Source organism: Bactrocera tryoni, chromosome 5 (genome assembly GCF_016617805.1).
Source record: "Bactrocera tryoni isolate S06 chromosome 5, CSIRO_BtryS06_freeze2, whole genome shotgun sequence".
Classification (NCBI taxonomy): domain Eukaryota; kingdom Metazoa; phylum Arthropoda; class Insecta; order Diptera; family Tephritidae; genus Bactrocera; species Bactrocera tryoni.
The window spans coordinates 29,133,355-29,150,266 of NC_052503.1; the positions used below are offsets into that span (position 1 = coordinate 29,133,355).

General features: G+C 38.5%; 4 protein-coding genes across 7 annotated transcripts in view; 2 read left to right on the forward strand and 2 right to left on the reverse strand.

Moving 5' to 3' along the window:
* Positions 1–9,791, forward strand: part of LOC120776947 (breast cancer anti-estrogen resistance protein 1) — a 65,809-nt gene extending 56,018 nt beyond the window's left edge. Inside the window, exons 1-3 of one of the 3 annotated variants that reach the window (XM_040108034.1) lie at positions 6,810–6,988; positions 7,362–8,137; positions 8,202–9,791. In XM_040108034.1, coding sequence (XP_039963968.1) covers positions 7,515–8,137; positions 8,202–9,312 — 1,734 coding nt within the window. In that variant the 5' untranslated portion in view covers positions 6,810–6,988; positions 7,362–7,514 and the 3' untranslated portion in view covers positions 9,313–9,791. The other 2 variants (XM_040108035.1, XM_040108033.1) reach the window with 2 other exon arrangements.
* LOC120776951 (dual specificity protein phosphatase 19) overlaps positions 1–12,948 on the reverse strand; it is a 181,590-nt gene extending 168,642 nt beyond the window's left edge. For both annotated transcript variants that reach the window (XM_040108038.1, XM_040108040.1), the window contains exon 1: positions 12,340–12,948. In XM_040108038.1, the coding sequence (XP_039963972.1) occupies positions 12,361–12,948 (588 nt within the window). In that variant the 3' untranslated portion in view covers positions 12,340–12,360. The remainder of the gene's footprint in view (positions 1–12,339) is intronic.
* On the reverse strand, positions 12,901–14,171 carry LOC120776950 (tRNA pseudouridine synthase-like 1). The gene is made up of 5 exons (XM_040108037.1): positions 14,114–14,171; positions 13,914–14,042; positions 13,522–13,836; positions 13,202–13,460; positions 12,901–13,144 (listed from the first exon to the last, which is right to left on the reverse strand). Exons 1-5 carry the CDS (start codon positions 14,158–14,160, stop codon positions 12,920–12,922), a joined length of 975 nt encoding a protein of 324 aa, XP_039963971.1. The 5' UTR covers positions 14,161–14,171; the 3' UTR covers positions 12,901–12,919.
* Positions 14,172–14,500: 329 nt separating this feature from the next.
* On the forward strand, positions 14,501–16,297 carry LOC120778575 (mitochondrial carrier homolog 2). Its single transcript, XM_040110439.1, has 5 exons — positions 14,501–14,839; positions 14,930–15,101; positions 15,156–15,474; positions 15,542–15,720; positions 15,799–16,297. The coding sequence occupies exons 1-5, from the start codon at positions 14,614–14,616 to the stop codon at positions 15,881–15,883; spliced, it is 981 nt and encodes a 326-aa protein (XP_039966373.1). The 5' UTR covers positions 14,501–14,613; the 3' UTR covers positions 15,884–16,297.
* Positions 16,298–16,912: the final 615 nt, after the last annotated feature.

Below are 16,912 nucleotides of genomic sequence, written 5' to 3' on the forward strand. Positions count from 1 at the left end.
TGCGAGCATTGAATATGAGAGCCTTGTGCCAACTCATGCTGATGACTATCGGAATCATTTATTTATATGGTGCGCAAGTCTAATGCATAGACAAAGAATGTTCGTATTCTTCAAAAGTGCTCTATATTTGCAAGAATATATAAAATTAAGCATGTAAGTATGTAAGTATGTCTGTGTGTTCGTGCAATTGGTAAAACAATGAAATCGATTGTTCACCTTTGATGAGTAGCGGTTGTTAATTGTTATTATTGTATGATTTTGCTAGATATGGGCGTGAGTAAGACCTTTCGTTCGATGTGGCACAAATTGAAAACTACATTAGAGTAATTGTATCATGTGTCGTCTTCATTCTATTTATCAATATATCTACAGATGTGTATACACATGTTCTAAGCTTAATAAACATTAGAAAGGTGTGAAGAAAGCAAGGTCGATCGGAAAATTGCATCATGTCCAAGTATGTTATAGTTTAACGTTTCTTTTTCGATAATCTACAGTAGATGAGCTCACAAAAGAGTGGTTTATGAACGAAATATGCCTAATGTTTTCAATAAAGTTATTTTTAGTTATTTTTCAAAATTCTGTTTTGAAGATTTCGATTTATAGTTTTTCAAGCAGCTATAAGCCGAAAACTTGTTTAAAAACAAGAAAAAACGATAACTTCGGCTGCACCGCATATCTCAAAAACTGAGGGATTGGTCCGTATGTACACAGACCGACAGAGGGTTAGACGAAGGAAATGCCTTAAGGGGTTACATGGGTTTCCTCGGGCAAAAAAGCAGCCTTTTTCAAAAATGTTTTTCTTATATGAAAAATGAAATATTTTATTCGATTTTTTTATTGTTGCAAAAAAATATTTGGTAAAAAATATTTTAAGCTCGACCATTGCGACACCATTTTCGGTGCCCCTAATGAAAATTTCGCGACTTCTTTTCAAATAGTTGTTATCGAAAAAAATGCTTCTTCCAAGTCTTTAAGAATTGTATCTCAGAGACCTGTGTAAAATTTCATGACGATCGGTTGAGTAGTTCTCGAGAAATCTTGCCAACCGACTTTAAAAACATAGGTTTGAGAAAAACGCGTTTAAAGACGGCGCGCTTAGCTTAGCTAGCCTCGAGCGCAGAAGTTCTCAAGGCTTTAACTCCAAAAATATTACTCGGATCAACTTGAAAATTTAGATATTCTAGAGGTGTTCTAGAATTTAATAAGACAAAAAAATATCGATTTTTTGAAACCCCTAAACTCATGTTACTCCTTGATCGACCCGTCTGATCATTTATATATAATTTAAGGGTTATCCGACGTTTCCTTCTGCATGTTACAAACTTAATACTCCCGGTTGAAGGACCAAGGACAGTCAAACCGGCGGCATTCATTCAAATAACTTAAGGAATGTTATCTATCGCTGCAACAACAATAACAACCATTCGTCTCAAAATTCTTTCCGATAGTTTGTAACCAATAAGATCGGCGCATTGTCATGATGGCAGAGCGCTTTTTCGCCAATCGGCATCGATTTCTACTGCAATTCCGTAGAACTATCTAATTTATTCGGCAGATAAGAATCATTTTCCCTTTTCCAGGTAGTCGATCACACTTTGTGAATCCAAGAAAAGGGCAGCTGATCCACTTACGGCCAACAGGACAGTATCCATATTCGATGCAGGTTCGCTAGTTGCAGCTCCCTTCGTTTCGACTGTTCCTTGTTAAAGGGTGTGTATCAAAGGATTCCTGCTTCGTCGGCCGTCACTAAACACTACCAGCCGATGCGCTTTCTAGTTCCAAAAGATTTTTTAAAATGCGAATCGATAAGGTATCCATTTATTTTTTTAATTATGGTCTAAAAGGATTTACCGAGAGATTTTTCTCTAGAAGTAAACGGGAATGAGCCATGCTACAACACTGAGCCTTAGATTCAATGAAAGAGTGAATTTTAAAGAATACTAAGACAATTTAAGGATTGTGGGGGTTTAGTTCTGGACTTATGAATGAGGTTAAACCGGCAGTTTGAGGTGGTTAAGTTCGAAGTTTATGGAAGTTTTATGGAATAATGTACTTTTATTATATTTAATAAAATTTAGGTTATGTTAAGCCAAAAAAATAAAAAATTACAAGGCTTAAATGTGACAGCTTCTAATAATAACAAAGTATAGGATGAGACTTATCTGTGTCAGAAAACCATGGAAGACTCATCTTGAGAACAAAAGTAAAAAAAAAAAATATCCTTTCATTTAAATTCCAATTTTTAATTGACTTTCTTTCTTCTGAAAAACGGTTTATAAGAAATTTGCTATATCAACCATTGTTGTTGTTAATTAATACCTCTTTGACACAAAAAACAATGCCAAAAACCATATTTTACAGCTGTGGCCCTTCACACATGCCAACAAAAATTGTTTTTGTGCAGTTTACTGTGCAAGCGAGCTACTTAATGATGGCTTTCTTTACTTTGAAATCGGCAATTAATTCGCTTATTGTTCTAACCTCTCTATTTACCCCTCGAATTGCGTCAACACATTTCGCTTTTTGCTTTCTCACCCCAGTTTCATTACTCGGTCCTGCTCTGGAGTGCAGATGTCGTTTGCATTGCATCATTGCAGGAATTTTATCGAATTCTATTGATCTTCAAATGCTTGTTTGTCTTTCGACCGGCAGGCAGGCAGACAGAGAGCCAAACAAAAACTGCAAGCGCCTGCGGCCACTTTCCTCTTTTTCCAATTTAACGCTTTTACCTTTTACAGTTACCCCTGTGCGCTCCACAAATATGTGCATATGTATCGGAAATGAGTCGATAGATTTGTATGCTTAGCTCTTAGCAGCTGTTAGCCGCGAGCATCTGCATGTTGCATTGAAATTTCTTGCTGTATGTTGCATGTTGCAAGTATATATGTGTGTTAGTACGAAAATAATAATTTCCTTTTGCCAAGCGCATTTCGAAATGAAAGGAAAGAAAGTCTGTGGGGAGTGGAAATTTGACTCGTGTTACGCGTCAATTATTGCCGAACGAAACTACAAGTATTGACCGAATGCCAATGCAGAAGGGTGAGTGCAAGAGTGCAAAGGGGTGCTGCCGCTCGAGTTTGTGGTCTACTAAAGTGGAAACTAGAAATGTTCGCTTAGATAAAAATCTTCGTATATTTACATATAAATGGTGTCGGGTAACAAAATAACATTCTCCTTTTTTTTGGTACCAATATACCTATAATTGATAGAGATCACGTGATCCACAATTGTATAAAATAAAATTATGAAATTTGAATGAATATTTCCCTCAACACTATATGTATTCACCCTAATAGGAGAAATTGAACTGTATTTTGTATTTAATTTTAAGACAAGATATGAAAATTGGAAAAAAGATTTATAAAAAATAATACAAAAAAAAAAAACAAAAATTGAAAGCTAAAAAATACAAAAAAAAAATAAAAACAAAAACTACAAAAATTTAAAGCTATAAAAAACCAAAAAATAAAAATAAAATAAATAAAAAAAAAAAAACAAATATAAATGTAAAGATATAAAAATTTGCTTTTTTTTGGAAACAAACCTCAATTTTCTTAAACTAACCTCATAGCTTATTGGGTAGCCGAAAAAGTATTTTCGTAATTGTAATCAAACTTCCACTTTTTTTATATTTTTAATGAACTTTAATGAAGCAAATATGTACCATTTTGATCGACCACTTTTTGGCATTTTTCCGCTAGAGACATTATTCCATCAGTTTAAAACTTTTCTGGTTTCTCGGCGACAAGTAATTTTCACAGACTTCTCTTGAAGCCAACTTTACTCCATTAAGTGAGTTCTGCATTGAACGAAACAAATGGTAGTCCGATGGTGCAAGGTCAGGGCTATATGGTGCATGCATCAAAACTTCGCAGTCAAGCTCTCCCAGTTTCTGCCGAGTCATCAAAGATGTGTGTGGTCTAGCGTTGTCCTGATCGAAGACGAAGCCTTTTCTGTTGATCAGTTCTGGCCGTTTTTTTCGATTGCTTGCTTTAATCTAATCAGTTGTTGACAGTAAAATGTCGAATCAATCATTCGACCAGGGTGGAGCAGCTCACAGTGGATGATTCGTTTCCAATCCAACCAAACACTCAGCATTACTTCTCAACGCGTCAATCCTGGCCTTGCGACCATTTGTTGAGCTTCACGACGCTTGGACCATGATCTTTTTCGCACATCATTGTCGTATTTGATCCAACTTTCGTCTCCTGTTACCATTCGCTTCAGAAATGGTTCGATTTCTTTTCGTTTCAGCAAAGAATCGTAGATGTTAATTCGGTTCATCAAATTTTTCATAGTGATGATACCCCGTGATCGAGCTTCTTTTTGTAGCCAGCCTTTTGTGAATGGTTCAAACCCGTTTGATTATGAATGCTAAGTTCCTTAACAATGTCATGGCAGCTTATGTGACGGTCAGTATTTTCCATAATTTCATTGACTTTTTGAACGATAGGTAGACCACAGCGACGTGCATCGTTCAGATCGAAATTTCCAGCACGGAAGCGAGCGAAACATTGTTGTGCTACATGAATCGTCTCCATAAACTTCACAGATTTCATAGGTGGCTTGCGTGACATTCTTCCTTTTTCTATACAAAAATTTCAAAATTTAGCGAATTTCTTCATTATTTTCACTCATTTTGGAACAGCTGTAACTAGTTTTCAACTTCGCCGAATTCAATTAGTTTTTAGGTTAAATGAAGCTTAAAATTTCACCCTTCCAACACAATATGGTGTAACACCATGTGATTGGTAGCAGTGGAGATATACGACTGCAACGACATCTATTGACAAAATACGAAAATTCTTTTTCGACTAGCCAATAATAAAATAAAAAAGACAAAAAAAGGGTCCAAATAAAATCTGAAATTGGTAGTTCACCAATATTAATAGAGAAAGATATAGAGAAAAATCAATTTTCACTGGTATTTGTAATACCGAAACCAAGCGAACCTGACACCATCTAAAGAGGAAACCCCTCTTGTTTGCAGTCAGGAGGTCAGGTCAGGTAACATTAACAGGGACTGCACTTGAAGCATTATGAAAAAACCATATTTGAAAGACTGGTAATTTTTCACACAAAAACTAATGTGTAGGGCGACCGTGTCTAGAGAAGAAGTGATAAATACTTAAAGAATAGCATATTCAGGACTAAACTCTATATGTTAATTTAGGAGCAGATGAACTTGGAATATCGTGTTTCCAAAACCGGTATGCATTCCGGATTTTGATTATGATATTATTGAAGAGAAAATATGAGCTTGTTTCGAGAATATAAATTACAATACCGCGTGGTTTCCAGCGAACTTTACATAGATGACTCTTTGATACAATAAGACCACAAATAATAAATGAATGTCCAACCAAAAAGACATTTTTGTTTTATATTATTTCGTACTACTGCGATTGCAAATAGGAGAATCAACAAGGAGAGAGAAACGGTATTTGAAGTTCAACTGGGAAATGTGATGAGTAGCGGAAGAGCTCGACAGCTTTGTGTAATAATAACATAACTTTTGCAAGAGACTACCCATAGCAAATTTATAGAAAATTCGTGGATGTTGTAGACATTTTTAACACTAGAACTACCAAGATCGTCATTTTGACGGTTTTCAAATTACATGCTTAAAAACTTGATTATTATTTATATAATTGTTCCAGAGTTTTATTACGACTTTTAATAAAATATAAGAACAGTTAAGTATTATTATTCAATTTCTCCTCATCGACTTTAATTTCTATAATGGGTATGACCTATATCTATTTATACCAAGACCCGTCAAAATGATGATATTTAACATCGGTAGTTCCAGTGTTAAAGTAAAAGACCAGACTCAATCAAACGAACTATCAAGGTTGATTTAGAAGAAAACTAAGGACAAACCCTCTGCAAAATGATGACTGAACAGGTGGTCGAAAGTCGTTGTTATCTTCGATCAGCATTTAGTCATCACACCTCTCTTATATTACTCAAATTATTTTTAAATTACACCCCATCTAAGTTTGTTCAGAGATGATAATGGCAGGAGCTGGGCTACTAAATTTTGAGAGCAAGTTAAGTACCATTTAATACCATTTGTAACTGAGAAAGAAAAGTGTTCCGATGAAAAAAAAAACAAAAACGTGAAATAAAGGCAAAGTTAAATATCCCAACCACAGACTTTCGGAAACCGCTAACGTTTTCAGCATTGCTCATCAACAACAAACACGCTTTCAGCACAATAGCTTAAATGGTATTGAAAAAAATTAATTTGCTTTAAAACAGCTAAAGATAACAATAATTAAAAAGCACTTAGCATGCTCAGCCACAATCAGAAACAAAGTGATTTATACGCTTTTAAGGAAACACACACATTTGCCGCACATCCCGCAGCACCTACCAAAGCGCAAAAACACGCTTGAATGCACTGAATGCCACCACCCACTGTTGCATGACTTTATGCACCTTTGTTGCGCCACAGCCCCGACGTGACTTTATGGCAAAGGCAACGTGTGCCTTAAAAGCCGCCAAGTAGGCAAGCCAACGGGATCAACCGGCCGGGAGGAGCATACACTTGCCTCACCTTGGCAGTGACATGAATGGCGCGCTGTTATTGCAACACAATGCAGAGCTGTATGCTGTGGAGTGGCGGCCAGGCAGGTCCTTGCACCGAGCGCAACAAATATGCAGCGCCTAACGGCCGCAGCGCCATCTAGCAGCGCCTTGAAAGTAGCGCATGCGCAGAAACGACAGCCACGGACTTGACTATTATTTGCTTGTGCAACCGTTTATAGGACCAGCAATGCGACAGTAGTGTTTGGGGCGCGTTGCTGTTCGTGGTTGCAGACGAAAGGCGCTCGGCAAAGCAGCAAAATTGTAGAGAATTTTGGTTTTTTCACAGCTAAAATGGCAGTGGTTTAGTTTTAAGTGTAGCATTTTGTATAAGGAATTTTGTACTTTTGTAATTTTGATAATGCGTTAGACGGAAATTATGTAACTCTTTGAGGTAAGCTGGAAAAGCGAGCGTTTACGGTATCCTTTGAAGTTTGTGAGAATATGTGTGGCACCTTGAATCGCAGGTAGTGTGTGTGTGTGCGTGTGAGTGTGTATAAAATCGATAAGAAGAGTTGTTTTTTACGCTGCTACGCCTTGCCTTCTTCTACGTGCCCGTTATTTATGGGATAAGGATACACAGCGGATGTGGCGCCTGAGTAGGTGAGCGTGCGAGTCGGTCAATGTTTGTGTGGCATGCACTCTTTACGCAACTCTTATGTATATGTGTATATATCCGGTTGTCTATTACAAAAACAATATATTTCCGTTAACATAATTAACGCTTTTACTTTCCGTTCGGCTTGCGCCTGCTTCTTCTTCATCAGGTAATAACACCGCAGCGTTACGGTGATGTTTACATCTACAACTGTGCGGCAACAGCAACCCCCTACAGTCGGCACAGTCAGCCAAGTCAACAGTTACAACAACAACAGCAACAACAACTATATAGCAACCAAAGTATATATCAGAATATCGGCATGATGTCGGCGACGGCGTCCAATGGCAGCGGCAACGGCAGCGAGTTCGAGACCTACGATACACCAAAACCGGCCACACCGGTCAATTACGATTGCCCCAAGAATGTGTGTCGAACACCAACACAATTGCGCTTCGGTGACACGACGCTGCACAACATGAAGGGCTGCTCAACACCCATACAAGAGGAGTCCTACGATGTGCCGCGTCCACTGAACACGCTCATCCAGCAGCAGCAGCACACTTTGACGCCGAGCAGCTCGAACTCTTCGTTGCTCACCAGCGACAGCTTGAGTTTGTCCTTCTCGTCGTCCAATCGCTCGTCTTTGGCGAATATGCCCGACTATGATGTGCCGCGACGCAATCCATTGCCGGTGCGCGCCGTACAACAGCAACAGCAGCTTTTGCTGCAACAACGCCAAACGCCGACGCAAAGCGTGAACGGTCAGAGCGCCGCTTACGACTTCCCGCTGCCGTCGAATCTGAGCACGCCACTGGTGGAGAAATCGTCGCCCAACGCCACGCTAATGGCCGCCGCGGCCAGCAAGGAGCTGCCGCTGGAACTGTCCTCGGCGCTGTACACGCTGGACAAATTGCAATTCGAGGCCAAGACCGCAATCACAAAGTGAGTAGTGCAAGCGTTTTTGAGACCGCATGCGGCATGTTTTAATAATTTTAATATTTTTCAGATTGCTCTCCTTTGTCACGCCTAGTTGGCGGCAGCGCGAGAAACTGGAACCCGTGCTGATGGATGTCAAATTGACGGCGGTGCGTTTGCGCACGGCGTTGCACGATCTCAGCGAGTTCGGCGAAGGCGCGCTAGGCAACGCGACACGCTCCGAAGATCGCAATTTGGCGCTGAAGCTGCGACCGCATGTGCGCGCGCTGCGCGATGCCGACAAGCTGATACACGACACCACAGAGACGCTGGACGCGCAGGGTTGGGCCATCGAGCAGCTGATGCGCAGCGAAGAGAAATTCAAGACCAACAACAAACCGCCCGATAGTCTCGATCAGCTGATTGCGTGCGCGCAAACGCTGACCGAAGATGTGCGCCAAACCACCTCGTTCATACACGGCAACGCATCGCTGCTGTTCAAACGCAGTCTGAGCGAGTGCGGCGCCGATGAGGAGGAGAGCGCGAAATGCGCTGGCACAACACAAGCGCCACAAACACCCAATCGCGGCAGTTCGGAGTGGGTGGAAGACTATGATTATGTTTCCTTCGAGTCGAAAGATGCGGCAGCGCGTAAGAACTCGGCGCTGCGCGAGGCAATACCAGCCAATTTGAAGAAAAATTTCGACACTGTCATAAAAGCGGCAGAAACCACCGTTATGGCCGCGTCCAATGCGCCAACAACGAACGCGAACACGAAGAAGCCCGAGCTAACGGTTAAGGATAAGAAATTGGTATGCTACTATGCCGTGCAAATATCGACGCACATGGGTAATCTACAGCAGGCGATCGACTCCTTTTTGGAGACGGTCGAGAAGAATCAGCCACCGAAATTCTTTATAGCCTATGGCAAATTTGTTGTGGTCAGCGCGCACAACCTGGTCACCATTGGCGATATAGTGCATCGCAATGTCTCTAAGGCGGAACTGCGGGAAAAGATATTACGCTGCACAGACGCGCTCTCGGAGGCGCTCAAGACGTGCGTGCAAAAGTCCAAAAAGGCAGCGGCGCAATTCCCCAGCGTTACGGCGGTGCAAGAGATGGTGGACTCTGTGGTGGATATAAGTCACCTGGCGGCGGATCTCAAAGTGGCCATGCTGCAGGCCGTGCAGCTGAGTTTATAAGTCGACTTGCGGTCGTACGGCCGCCACTTATTGTTTGTCAAAGGCTTCCAAAGTCTTCCACAAGTTGGCATAGAACCCAGCGCTACTTAGGAGTGGGGAAGATTTTTCTACGAAATCGCAGCTAAGATAACTACGTACTACATAGTGAATGTGCTTCAATGCTTTATGCTTCCAGCAACAATTTATATACATACATATAGAATGGAGTTATAGCATATAACTGTAATTTATAGCACAAGCATTACATAATCGAACGAAGCTGACTGCTAGGCCAAGCGTGCCGACATAATCAAAAGCCAAATTCTTGTCGTTTAAAGCGAAAATCTTAAACGGTATTGCAATAATAACAAATACATACATATATACAAACATACATACACCATAAATGGACAACTATTGGAAGAGCAGTTTGTTTTAATTTAGAAAATGTGTCCAAAGAACGAACGGAAGGGACTGGCACTTCTTATACAGAACAACAACAGCAAGAAAAATTTGCGCGTGTTTGCATATATTTATATATACATATATTTACACGTATTTGTATGTAATTTAGTAACTATAATTTAATATTTAATTTTTAATGTGATATTTTAAGCAAAGATGGTCTAAGCGATTATTAACTTGATGGCAAAATTTCTAAAAGTACACTTATAATTATATGTATGTATATGCACACATATACATACATACAATACATACACACATATGCACCTATATGTGTGTATATAAATCTTAACTTATTTAAATTTGTTGTACATATTTCTTTACCGTTGTAATATATCCTTCTTAAATTATATATTACGCCCCATAAATACCGTTGTAAATTGAAATTTCATACTTTATAGCTTTAGTTGTTATTATTATTTTTTTTTTGTCTCTGAAAGCTCGTGGAAGTGCTTAAGTAAACAAGCGTGTCATAACATTGTACATTTTGTATTTCCTAACCGAAACGCCTAACCGAAACGTTGGCGTACACACATTTCGACATAGTCAAGAAATCTTTAAGATTAACATTATTAAGCATTTATTTTAAATTATTACAACACACTATATATATATAAATATATATAAATATATATCATAAATTGTATGTATTCCTATGTTAGCGAAGAAAACGAACGATACAAGTCGGCTTGGTATCCTATTGTACCTCTTGTAGAAGGGAGGAAATTATGAAATTCAATAAATCTTAATGTAGAGAAGAAATGTAACTTGTTTCTTTTTTTACATACCTAAGGGGTAGAGAAAACGCTTAACAGCGGCGAATGAGTTGGTTCTTTGGTTGCACCGTGGATGGAATACCCTTAACAAATACAAAAGATTCCCTACAAGAAGTGGTCCGATCTGAACAACTTTTTCGGAGTTTATACCGTTGCTTTACCAAGTATCCCGGATTTTTATCCGGCTAAGGACTGTCAATTCGTTAGAATTATGCCGCTGCAACAACAACCCGTTGCCAAAACAATCGGGTCTACGTAACTGTTACCGGAACCGACCCAAATTTTTATCCGGCCAAGGACTGTGAACTGGGAAGAATTCTACCACTACAACAACAACAACAATTATCTATTACGTTCCCACAACAAACGGGTCTGCGTAACCGGAACGGACTCGGATTTTATGCGGCGAAGGACAGTCAACTCAGCAGAATTCAGCCACTACAACAATAACAACAATTATCTATTCCGTTCCCGCGACAGTTAGGTCTGAGTAACCGGAACGGTTCCGAATTTTTTACCCGGCCAAGGACTGTCAATCCGGCACTATGCCTCAAAATACTTCAGCATTTTTTTCTGACGCTACAACAACAATAACAACCCAGTAATCTTAAATTTTGTAAAAGGTGTCTCGTTAAACAAAAAAGTTTTCTATACTAGGACATCACTTTGAACGTACAGTTCGGATGCCAGCTATACGCGATTGTGGTTCGTTTTCAGCGGTTCCGACAAATTATTAGCTGTTTGGTTAGAAAAAGAATGTGTGAAAATTTTCACATTGCTATCTCAAAAACTGAGGCAATAGTTCACGTATATACAGACAGACGGACATGGCTAAATCGAGTCGACTCAGCTCGATACGTTGATCGCTTATATATATACATATACTATACATATATAGATTATATGGTGTCCGACATTTTTTCCTGGGTGTTACAAACTTCAGAGCAAACTTAATATATCCTTTCCTGGTATAAAAGTGGTGGTTGTTGTAGCTATCGCATCAGAAAACGGTCCCCAAATAATTTTGAGGAAAGCTTGACAGTTCTTGTACGAGTAAAAATTCAGGTTCTTTTCGCTTACGTAGTCCCGACTGTCGTGAAAGCGAATACGAAGATGTACGAAAATCGTCAGAAAATATGCTGAACAGAAGTATAATTTATATTTGTTATTTTATGAAGATTAATATACAATCAAGGACAAGCCTTAATTGAGCTAAGTAGTAAAGAATACCAGAACACAAAAATTTAATAAATTCTCAAGCAGCGTAGAAAAAATTAAATGGAGCGTTAGCGACGAAACCTAAATTATACAAAAACTAACCATACAAACTTACTAAAATGAAACTTTGACGAAAACTAACGATTGTAGGTGTTTACAGGAGAAGCACGTGCTTACTTTTACTAGGAACAACCCAATTTTTTTCAAATAAGATACTCTTGTCATGTTTAGAGTATGGTTATCATAAAATTCAAAATGTATTACTACAAACTGAGCTGAAAGAAGGTTCCAGAGGGTCGAAATAATTAGCGCTACAAGTTCAAGCAACTAACTCATGCATACAATTGTATTGAATTAATATTTTTCAAACAGATTTTAAATTGGTCTCGCTGAAAACTGAAAATGCCCAAGCAGTGTACACACTTTGGAGCAACACGCAACACACTCAGTATAATTATTTATATTTTGAAACATGCAAGAGATAACCTTAAATAATTACAAAGTTTTAATTTAATTATATTCTAAATACGTCTACAAAGCTACTTACTAAGCTACTACTACACTACTGTTATAAAGTAAAATGACTTACATAGAACTACACTTCGTCTAATTAAAGTTGTTTTAACTGCTTAATAAATCCTACATTTGGTTGTATGCATTCCCGTCTTGACTTTACTAACGCATAGGCAACGTCAAACGGTATACCACGCACTAATATTAAATAAGCAATAACAATGCTGGCCGCGCGCGAAACACCAGCATTACAATGCACTAACACACGACCGCGAGACAATGCCGCGTCTTTAATGAATTGGTTCGCCGCTGGGATAATACGCTCGGATAGTACCGTTTCAGGCAAATCGAGACATGGCAAAAATTTGGTATACACTTTCCCAGCAACTAAATGTGGTGTCTCAATGCCAACGCTTAAAATGTGTGTTAACTTATATGCACTTATATTTTCACTATTTACAGCATCTTGTGAGCCCAAGTAGAGGAAATCGGCTAGAATGCATGCTGGTGTAGTATCTGGTTTGGTATCAACTACAAAACCATAACACTGTTCTGGTAGTTGTTGTATTGATGTTGAGGTAGTTGCGTTTGCTTCGATAAAACGTTTGCCACTGGCTGTGGTTACATTGGTGGCAGTGGCTTTCAAGGCCTTTCGTTTAGTCTGTAGCTGCTGGAGGAAACTCATTTTCATTGACAATAGTAGGCAACTTTAAATCTTTTTCATCGTAGTGCACACGACATAGGTAAAGCCCAAATGGTGGTGAGAGCAATACGCGATGATCCCAAGAGTTTTTCGATGGGATCGTTAGCATTTGATACACAGATTGCTCATCGATACGACCAGTAGCAACAGCGATTAATGTGCCAACAATGCGCCGCACCTGTGTTAAAAATATCATGAATTACTATTGTATATAAATAAATAAATTTAGACTAACTTGTTTATAAAGAAATGCTTTTGCTTTGAACTCTATTTCCCAATAATCGTAAATGTCTTCGGCCAATTCAGCATTTGAGCCGATCGCAGCAGACTTTCCAGGTTTTAATGTTATTTCATCGATGGTGCGTACTGTGTATCTAGGATGATCGCGTGTAGGGCTGTGTTGTCGACTGACGCTCGAAAAAGTGCGAAAATCGTGTAAACCGAGAAACATTCGTGTTGCCTCGCGCAGCCGTTCAATCTCAAATCTACCGTTTCTACAAAGGAAATAAGTGAAATATTGAATAAATTGAATAGAAAGTAAACGCTTTAACATACTGTAGAAAAAGGCAACGGTCTATTTCCTCCACCGGTATAAAAGCTTTAAAGTTTTGATTCTTCAGGCGATCGGTATCAGTAATACCATTTTTGGCCACAGCAAATCGGTATAAGTATGTGCGTCCTCGTGCATGATAGCGACTGTGGAAAGTGTTCGGAACTTGTTGGGTACTCAATACACGTATTGGCAACGCATTTTTATGAAGCATGCAATTCAAAATGCTGGTGATATTAGCAGGTTCATAGCGTTCCGAATTATGACGTTCTAAGTCAATGTGAAGCGTTGAATGTAATGCATGCACACCAGCGTCAGTGCTGAAACAAAGAAAATTATTGAAATTTAAGGAAATATGCAAAATATGTGTACTTGGAATACAAATATGCCAACATACCGACTTGAAAGCACCGTTTGGATTTCGTTTTTGGGATGCAACGCTCGACAAGCCAACTCAATGCAGCCTTGTATAGTTTTTGTATCCACTTGCGATTCTGCTGCTTTATTTATCGTTTTCTGTATACCACTAGCGAAATTATTATGCACAATTAGTTATAATGTGTTTTAAAATAAAGAGATATGAATTGAAGTAATTACCGGAAACTTGTGCCAATGTATGAAATGTTTAACAAGTAGCGGTACATTTTGGCGGATTGATTGACTTAACACACACATGTGCATGAATGTTGCGTAAACAAAAACTCTTAACAGCTGATCATAAACATGTTTGAAATTGGTTAAAAATGTAGTTAAAAATGACTGAATTGATAGCAAAATTGCATTAAAAAATATGTGTTTTCTTATTTTCATTAAGAGTCAACTCACTTTTACAAGTTTTATAGGAATTTATGTATAAAAAAAAGAAATTTATGAAATTTGAGCATTAGTGACACCCGGTGTCCAATAGAACATTTCGGAATTCGGAATATGATACGAACAAAGCTAGTCAGCTGTCAATTTTTTTCTTAACCTGTCAATTTATTACGGATATTCGGAGTAAAGTCTATAGTAGCCGGCGGTTCCATAACATCAAGATAGGCGCTCCCAGGTTGAAAATTACCGTGAAACTTAAAGATTAGCCCAAAACTGTTGGAATCATGGCCGCGTTAGATCCCACTTTCGTTAACATAAATGACAATGACGAAAATAAAGAAGTGAATGAATGGATTCGTTTTGGAATGCGACTAGCAGTAAGCGCTGCACTACACCCATTTGAATATTCAAAGGTGCTTATCCAGCTGGGCTATGAACCCATACCGGCACGTCCTGGCACATCCCTCTTGGGAAAACCAATTATGGTGCTGCCCAATATCTTTCAATACGGTTAGTTAAAACAGCGAGAACAAATAACTATTATAATATGGCATACGAGGCATTTGAGTCATAAGATGCATGTTTACATTTGTTTTATAGCTGGTTACATCAGGAAAATGGATGGTTTCTATGGCTGTTATCGTGGTCTTGCGCCCAAATTAGTAGGTTCTATTGTTAGCATGATTTTTAGTGAAAAAATTGCTGATAGGGTCGGTCTGCCAGCAATCGATGATAAGGATAAGGACGACAATGACCTCACCGATGAAGAACTGTAAGTTACATATCAACTTTCACTTATACTTTTAATGTCACTTTTGTATTGTAGTTATGTACAATTTAAAGTGAATCTAAAGCGCGATGTTGTGCTGAGCGTATCAGGGATAATTGTCTCACATCCATTTCATGTGATTTCACTGCGTATGATGGCACAATTTATTGGACGAGAAACTCTTTATCAATCAATATTTGGTTCCATCAAAGAAATTTATAAAACTGAAGGTGTTCTAGGGTTTTTCTCTGGTTTAGTTCCCAAACTGCTTTGTGATGTAGTCTGTTTAGTGCTCACAAGCACCACAGTGTTCGTGCTAAACAAATATGTTATCAAAGACAAAATTGGAAGGCAGTATAATGCAGGCTTTGTACAAGTACGTATGATTATACAGATTTATATTCTGAATATTTCATTTAAGTATGCTAATTTTTTGCATGTAGTTTGCATTCTCAAGCATTTTGTATCCGTTCCAAGTGGTTTCTTCATGCATGGCTGTGACAGGCTCACGTTTAATGGCTGGCCGCCCGCCAGTGATGCCTGAATACAAAAACTGGGTTGATTGTTGGAATGACCTACAAGCGCGTGGCGAGCTCAAGCGCGGCACATCATTGTTTTGGCGGTGAGTGTTAAATATAGATTAATGATAACCTATATGTATAAATAAATTATCTGTTATTTTTGTGTAATTTGCTTACAGTTCTGTTGGTGGCTCATCAAAAATTGTTAGTGCAGGAAGACGTGCAGATTTTGCGCCTCTCCCAACGATTGCAAAATACCAATAAGCCAAATCAATGCAGTATTTACGCACTGAACAACGATGCATTTTGAAATATATATCTATTTCACTATTGACTATCAACACAATTACATGATTACCACATACCCAACTGCATTTTGGTAACTATTTTTCTTTTTTTTTTTTGGTTCTGAGGAGCTGTGGAAAATCACAAGCAGGTTGGGCGGTAGAATGTTGCGGCCAATTATTGTCTTTATTATTCATAACTTAAATTAATGTGAACTGTCTATAGCTTTTAACTGTGGATTGTAAATTAAATTGAATGAACTTAGTTTGATAATCTTTCAATATTTGTGATTTTCTGTTTGCAACTGAGCGAAAAGCAAAGAGATAAGCCAATTCAAAGGTATACCGCCTCAGTTTGAACTGAAATAAAATTGCTTCTGTTTTGTTTTTAATATCTTTTGTTGTTTATTTTACTTAGCGCATAGCCAAAAACTGCTGTGAGTGCTCCAAAATGTGTGGCGGCCTATTTAGTATGCTCTGAGTACACATTGGGTTCGGTTGAAAAGTCGCTGAAGGTGCTATATAGTTAATCGGTGTTTAAATATAAAAAATATATAAAAAACGCTGTCTTTTTTTAAGTTTTTGTTGGAGAAATACTTACTTAAGTAAAAAGTGCAATTTATTTTATTTTAACAGTGTTAAGTGAGATTAAATATTCCAAAATTTTCCCCAAATCATTTGTGCAATATTCGACATTGCGTGTGTGTATCCATAGAATATCTTCTACAACTTACTTTGTGTGTGCGCTTGTGTCGGTTCCTTTGTGTCTCATTAGCGGCAGACACTAGTAGTTCCCATCTCACCAAAAATATACAAAATATACAACAAATTTAGCAACAAGTAGTGTGCACGATTTTAAAATAAACGAAATTCGATTTTCCTCTCCAAGCGTGTGCGTGTGTGTGTGCACCGTGTGCTGTAGGTTGCGATGATCTGCTCGTTGTGATAAACGCACAAGTTGCACAAGTTGCACAGCGTGATTTTCAAAACATATTGCATGTTTATACGT